Below are 7261 nucleotides of genomic sequence, written 5' to 3'. Positions count from 1 at the left end.
GTGGCACAAAATTTTGTGAACACTTGTCTAGAAAATTCTTTTTATACAAGTATTTTGAGAGTTAGGGGTAGGTAACGGGTGACCGTTACCAACTATTTTGGTATTAGTGTAGTGGAAAATGGCAGCCACTAGTAGCGGTGATCCGGGAGGGTCTATAGGACGTAGATTACCGATGTTCATGGACCCTGCTAATAAATTCGGTGAACTGGCATTCCTCCAACTAACCGGAAAAGATGATGCTCAACTCCCGACGAACCCGTATATCGTGGGAAAATCTGTTGAGATGTGCGCAGGTGGACCAATCGAATCCGCCAAATCCGAAGCTCAAGGAACAAAATATACTTTGAGAATTCGAGACCCCGTTCAGGTAAACAGGCTACTCAAGCTGAGAAAACTCATCGACGAAACGAATGTTGTAGTTACTCCCCATCCAAGCTTGAATACCAGCAGATGTGTCATCTCTTGCTACGAGCTATTGAGAATGGAGGAAGAAGATATTTTGGCAGAGATGACCAAAGACGGTGTAACCCGCGTGCAACGTATTACCAAGAACGAAGGTGGCCAGAGAGTGAATACGCCGGCGCTAATCCTCACCTTCTGCAAGACCACGTATCCAGATTTCCTCAAAGTCGGCCTACTGCATGTTGCCACGAGACCATACTTCCCGAATCCGATGTTGTGCTATAGCTGCTTCAATTATGGTCACACTCGAGCTCGATGTCCAGGACCACAACGATGCTACAATTGCTCTGGTGAACCCCACGGCGAAGAGGAATGTGGCGAAGCATCTTTCTGTCAAAATTGTAAAGGTGATCATCGTCCTACTAATCGTCAATGCCCAATCTATAAGAAAGAGGTGGAGGTTATCAGAATAAAGGTGCGAGATAACGTAACATTCCCAGAGGCAAGGAAGCGAGTCGATTTACAAGCAGGGAGTAACTATGCTCAGGCTGCGTCTCGACAAAACGAATTTGAGAAAAAAGAACTGGAACATGCGATGAAATCGAAAGACAGCGAAATTGCCAAGCTCCGCAACGAAAGCAAACGGAAGGACGAGAAGATAAAAATAATGTCCAACATCATCGAACAACTGAAACAGCAAGCTACCACACAGGAAAAATCGCACAGAGATCAAAGTGACAGCCGTGAGAAACCGCAGCTCAGCAAGGAACAAGTACCGACTCACACGATGCCAGGCCCTGTAACACGATCCCGAAACAACTCCCCAGCCGTACAAGAAACAAAGCGGAGTCGTACACTGAAATGCAACTACGTCAAATCGACCATCTCACCAGACCCAAGTCCGCCGCCGAAGAAAACCGCTACCACGTCATACGATCTCACTCAGATGGAGCACTCTAGTGAAGAATCTGATGTTATGGAGAAATCCCAAAATCAGAATATTCGATAATTCTAACACTCAAAACCGTTTGGACAATAATGATGACCCTTGCACGAACACGGACAATGAGACTAATCGGTTCGAAAGAGGGGAATGTGTAGTACCCCTTTCGACGCAAGTGCAGCAGGTTGGAGGAGCCATTCGGGACGACTTACCCCAACCCGTCAATGGTGAATTCACCTCTGTAGCCGATGAAACAGGATATACAACCACGACACCGGAAACTTGGAATAGACGGCTGGGACAAGGAGAATCCCCTCTTTGCCTTTGCAGCCGCCCTACTCAAACTCAATCTACGCCAACGCTTGAAGAACAGCGAACCACCAACGAACGTACTACACAAAGTCTGTCCACAGTGCTGGCTGTTGCCGGTAGTGGAAACAATCGTGTAGTAGTTTCGGCAATGGCTGGCACTGTGGGACAAGACGTCCCACAGGTCAGTAATCACTATACTCCAATGCAAACAGGTACTGCTTTGCCCAATACCCTTTCAGATGTCCGCCATTACGCAGCAAAACTACCATCCGAAGAAAACTCTTCAAGGACCAGTCGGATAAACATTACACAAAGCATCTCCCCAGTGCCGGTCGTTGTCGGTATTGGTGATACTAGTGTAATGGGTTCGACATCGGCTGGCACTGTGGGGCAAATCGTCCCACAGGCAAGTTCTCATGTTCACCACAAATCTGTTGAGGTTACTGCCGCATCTTCCTTTTTCACAGCTGGTCGATCTACCCATACAGCAGGAACACGGAGCTCATCAGTCTCATCAGCGTCGCCCACCATTCGATCAACCCTGGACAGTCACACTGATGGCTGTTTCGCACTGCAGTGGAACCTGCGTGGACTCAGAGCCAATATCAGTGAATTAAAGCTCCTTATAACCGACCTCGAACCGTGTGTAATTGCACTGCAAGAGACCAAGGTGAATCAGATCGTTGCACCACCGAACTTCCTTGGCAGCAACTACACACTACTCTTAGAATCAAACAACGTGCATTACTGGCAACACGGGGTAGGTCTCGCTATACGTGAAGGTATACCGTTCGAGAGACTGCAAGTGAACACCTCCCTACATCTTGTCGCTGTGCGCATTACGCACCGATTCAGGCAACCGTTGTTTTCATATATATTTCGCCGAATTCAGTGTCAGGTAGATTTGGGGAACTTTATTCGATGAGCCATAAGGCCCAGTTCTTTTCCAGGGTAACTTCAATGCGCATGATCTAGCGTGTGGTTCGTTATCGTCAACTGTGCTGACATTAGACAAGGAACTTGTGATTCTTAACAACGGTTCTCCTACTCGAATTGATCCGGTCACGGGTAATACTTCAGCAATCGACCTAACTCTATGCTCAGCTCGGTTGGCTGGTAGGTTTACTTGGCGAACCCTGTCAGACACGCACAACAACGACCACTTTCCGATAGCCATGTTCATACCCGGTTGGTCGTGCTTCCGAATAGCGCGACAAAAATGGCTGTACGATCGCGCTGATTGGCCGTTGTATGAATGTATAACTGCTCAAACTATCCGTCCAGACGTTGAGTGGAACGTGGAAAGCTTCACCGAAAAGATAATCGCAGCGGCAACTCGTGCCATACCACGATCCAGCGGCCGAGTAGGCCCAAAAGCTGTACCTTGGTGGTGCCCGAAACAAAGGCAGCAATCCGGCATCGGCGAAAATGTCTTCGATCTCTACGGCGGTTACAAAAACAAAATCCTGACCAACCCGAAGCATTGGCGAGGTTCCAGGAAGCCAGAGCAGTGGCACGAAAAGTGGTCAAACAAGCAAAGGAGCAATCATGGGAAAAGTTCGTGGAAAGAATCACACCCAGCAGTACGACGACCGAACTGTGGCGAACGGTTAATACTCTGCGAGGCAGCCGACAACAGCGATCCGTTGTAATCAAAAGCGCGGATGGATTTACAAACAACCCCGAAGAAGTTGCTGAAGAATTGGCCGAATATTACAGCAAGAGGTCTGCTACCTCCAGCTACCCCTTATTTTTCCAAAAGGCAAAGGTAGTAGCTGAGCGAAAGCCCATAAATTATTCGCCAAACACTGATGATGTGTACAACGCCGACATCTCCCTTAACGAGCTCCTGTGGGCTCTTGATAAAGGACGAAGTACTTCAACAGGACCTGATTCGGTTGGGTACCCCTTGCTTCAACGTCTTCCGCCATCCGTAAAAATCATCCTCCTCGAGCTTCTTAATAAGATCTGGTCCGAAGGCGAATTCCCAACTAGCTGGCGAAATGCCATCATCGTTCCCATACCAAAATCAAACTGCAGCGACAGCGGACCTGCTGCGTTTCGTCCAATCTCGCTCACCAGCTGCATGGCGAAACTGTTTGAACGGATTATAAACCGCCGGTTGATCACCGAACTGGAGTCGACGGGTCGTCTTGACAAGCGTCAGCATGCTTTTCGTGCCGGCCGAGGGGCTGACTCCTACTTTGCTGAGTTGGAAAAGTATCTACCAACCGCTGATGAACATGCTTTAGTGGCTTCCTTGGATCTTTCCAAAGCCTACGATACCACTTGGAAATATGGAATTTTACGCAGCTTGAAGTCTTGGCGGATACGTGGTCGTATGATAAATCTGCTTAAAAGTTTTCTTACGAAAAGAACGTTCCAAGTATCCGTAGAGAGACACTTGTCTCGCGAGCATCCACTAGAAAACGGAGTACCACAAGGTTCAGTTCTATCAGTGACACTGTTCCTCATCGCAATGCAACCCATTTTCCGAGTTATACCAACAAAAGTCAACATATTGTTGTACGCGGACGATATTCTCCTCGTAGTACATGGCAAGAAAAACGAGGGGCTACACCGAAAACTACATGCCGCTGTCAATGCTGTCAACAAATGGGCTAGAAGCGTTGGTTTCACCATATCGCCATCGAAGTCACATATTTTCTACTGCAGCCCAAATGCACGCCGAGAACCTTCGTCGCAAATTTCCATCGATCGAGTCCCCATCCCAAGAACTAATCGGTTAAGAATCTTAGGTGTAACCCTAGATCGAACCTTGACGTTCAAGCCTCATTGCCGAAATGTGAAGGAAGCCTGCGAATCTCGGTTGAGAATTCTGCAGATGATCGGAGCCAAACTCCCACGTGGCAATCGTCTTTCCCTGCTGCAGGTTGGATCTGCACTAGTAACCGCAAAATTGATCTATGGTATTGGACTAGTGAGTAGAGCAGGGCCTTCTACTCTGCAAACCCTCGCCCCCGCTTACAATAAAATGGTCCGCTATGCCTCTGGAGCATTCGTTACTAGCCCTATAAATTCGGTAATGGCCGAGGCGGGTACATTGCCCTTCGAACTGCTCGCTACACAGGCCACAGCTCGGACGGCTATTCGACTACAGTCCAAAAATACCAGTCATGCTACAGCACTCACTCAACGAACATCTGATCGTCTCCTAGAACTAACGGATTCATCGCTTCCCGCAGTTGGTCAGCAAGATCGACTAAGCGATCGCGTGTGGCATGCCCGTAAACCGGTTGTTTTGTGGGACGTGAAAAGAAAAGTACGCGCTGGCGATCCACCGGAGAAAGTCCAGCCTATTGTTCGACAACTCCTAGAGACACGATTCAATCGTTCAACTGTCGTTTACACCGATGGTTCCAAAGACAGCAACGGTTCTACAGTAGGTGCCGCATTCTTCAACAATGGGATTACGGGAACGTATAGCCTTCCAAAAGAATGTAGTGTTTTCTCTGCTGAGGCATATGCCCTTAAAATGGCCGCTGCCATTCGTAAATTCAATAATGAACTAGTGATTCTAACGGACTCTGCTAGCTGTCTGATGGCGCTGGAGACTGGGAAGTCTCGACACCCTTGGATACAGGAAGTGGAGCGAATAGCTCAAAGCAAACCAATACGATTTTGTTGGATTCCTGGACATGCTGGAGTTAACGGTAACTCCGAAGCTGAACGACTAGCCTACGAGGCTAGAAGGCCAGAACCATCAATGTTGCGATCCCTGCTGAGGATGCGGTTAAAGCCATTAAAAAAGCAATACGCCGTCAATGGGATAACCAATGGTTTGACTGCAGAGAATCGAAGCTGAGGGAATGAAGTGCGATAGAATCAGGTGGACTGAGCGCGGGAGTGCCGGCGATCAGCGTGCGCTTACACGTTTGAGGATAGGTCATACACGGTTGACCCACACTTTTTAATTAAAGAAAGAACCTCCGCCGAATTGTGACTGTTGCAGCTCGGTATTGGACGTGAAACACTTGATCCTTGAGTGCAGAAAGTTTGACGAAGAACGACGAAAATACGACATCGGTACAAGTTTACGTGACGTTTCGGATAACATCGAAGAAAAATCGACGAGAATGTTAAACTTTTTACGTGAAACTGGTTTATACAACAAACTGTAGAAAAATTGCAAGGAGCGAAGTAACGGCGCAGGAATCGACAATACTACACAAAGTCTTTCCCCAGTGCCGGCTGTTGCCGGTAATTCTGGAAGCGATAGTGTAGTAGTCTCGGCAATGGCTGGCACTGTGGGACAAGAAGTCCCACAGGTCAGAAAACTGGTGTTCCTTAATCCAAGCAAATACTGCCGTGCATAATCTCTTTTCAGGTAACCCACAATACTGGAGGAGAGCTTCGTAGTCGGCCCTGTCCTATGGGACACTCCGGCGGCTGATGAGGTATCGCCAGCGCTAGTATAAGAACAGATGATGAAATTCAAGGAAACACAAAATGAAGTACAAGCAAAAAAAGTACAATAATGGAATAGGAGAACAACGATAGATAAGATCATCATAATACTTAAAAGTAATGCAGAAGATCAGACACGAATGCACCCTTGCGGTGTGAAGTGTCCCAAATAAATAAATAATAATAATATAAATCTATCTAAGACGAGTTTAGTACTTTCCATTTATTTCCACTACGTTTTGTTATTTTTACAGATACGTACTTCGACCTTAACTGTGAGGCCTTCTTCAGTGTCTCGTACTTGACTCGACTTGAAGAAAACAATCGCAGCTTACACTATTTATACTACGGTGGGTATCTAATCTTATCTTATTTGACTAGTGACTCATACTCATAAGCACGATTAATTGATTTTATTAAACTGAATCGCATGGCAACTGTTGCAAGAAAATCACAATAAATAACAACGTTTGTCAATGTTACTTGTTACTTAAGTAAATTAGGTAGCTTCCATTGCGTGACAATAGATTAAAAATCGGTGCGACACTTAATTTTTATTTAAAATTATTATTTTTTGAAAACGGGTTTTCATTTTTGAAGGCTTAACGTTTAGGGTTAATATTTTAATGGCATGATAGACCATTTCCAGTTGGTGTGGACTTAATTTATGCATTCAATTTTTGTCAATGTTAGATTAACGAAGCACTTAACGAAGAAATGCTTAGGAAATTCCTCAAAAAGTTCCTCCGCAAATTCCTTCATTAAGTTTTCCACGAATTCCTTCGCCAAATTCCTTAGCAGAGTCACTCTCATAATTCCTTAAGGAGTTCCTCCACAAAGTACTCCAGGAGTTCCTTCAAAAAATCCTTTTTTTTCAAAATCCGTGTAAAAAATGTTTTATGATATCTCGACAAATCATGCAAAATGGAGCAACTTTGCAAAAATTTTGTATGGAATTTTTTTTACACGGCCGTGTAAAAAAAATCCGTGTGAAAACAGAATCGGGTGTACTCCAAAAACTGCTTCGAAAATACCTCCGCAAATTCCTTCTGGAATTCCTCAACGAGTTTCTTTAAAAAATAATCCAGAAACTCCTCCAGGAGTTCATCCGGGAATTTCTTCAAGAGTTCTTCCGGAAATTCCTCCAGAAGGTGCTTTGGCGATTCCTCCAGGAGT

At 45.9% G+C, this 7261-nt stretch overlaps 1 protein-coding gene across 1 annotated transcript; it reads left to right on the top strand.

The window, feature by feature from the left end:
* The first annotated feature begins 1467 nt into the window (after positions 1-1467).
* LOC134210157 (uncharacterized) lies at positions 1468-5483 on the top strand. Its single transcript, XM_062686180.1, has 4 exons — positions 1468-1480; positions 1522-2417; positions 2608-3021; positions 3156-5483. The coding sequence occupies exons 1-4, from the start codon at positions 1468-1470 to the stop codon at positions 5481-5483; spliced, it is 3651 nt and encodes a 1216-aa protein (XP_062542164.1).
* Positions 5484-7261: the final 1778 nt, after the last annotated feature.

This window comes from Armigeres subalbatus, chromosome 2 (assembly GCF_024139115.2).
Source record: "Armigeres subalbatus isolate Guangzhou_Male chromosome 2, GZ_Asu_2, whole genome shotgun sequence".
Classification (NCBI taxonomy): Eukaryota; Metazoa; Arthropoda; class Insecta; order Diptera; family Culicidae; genus Armigeres; species Armigeres subalbatus.
This window is presented reverse-complemented; position numbering and strand designations above follow the sequence as displayed.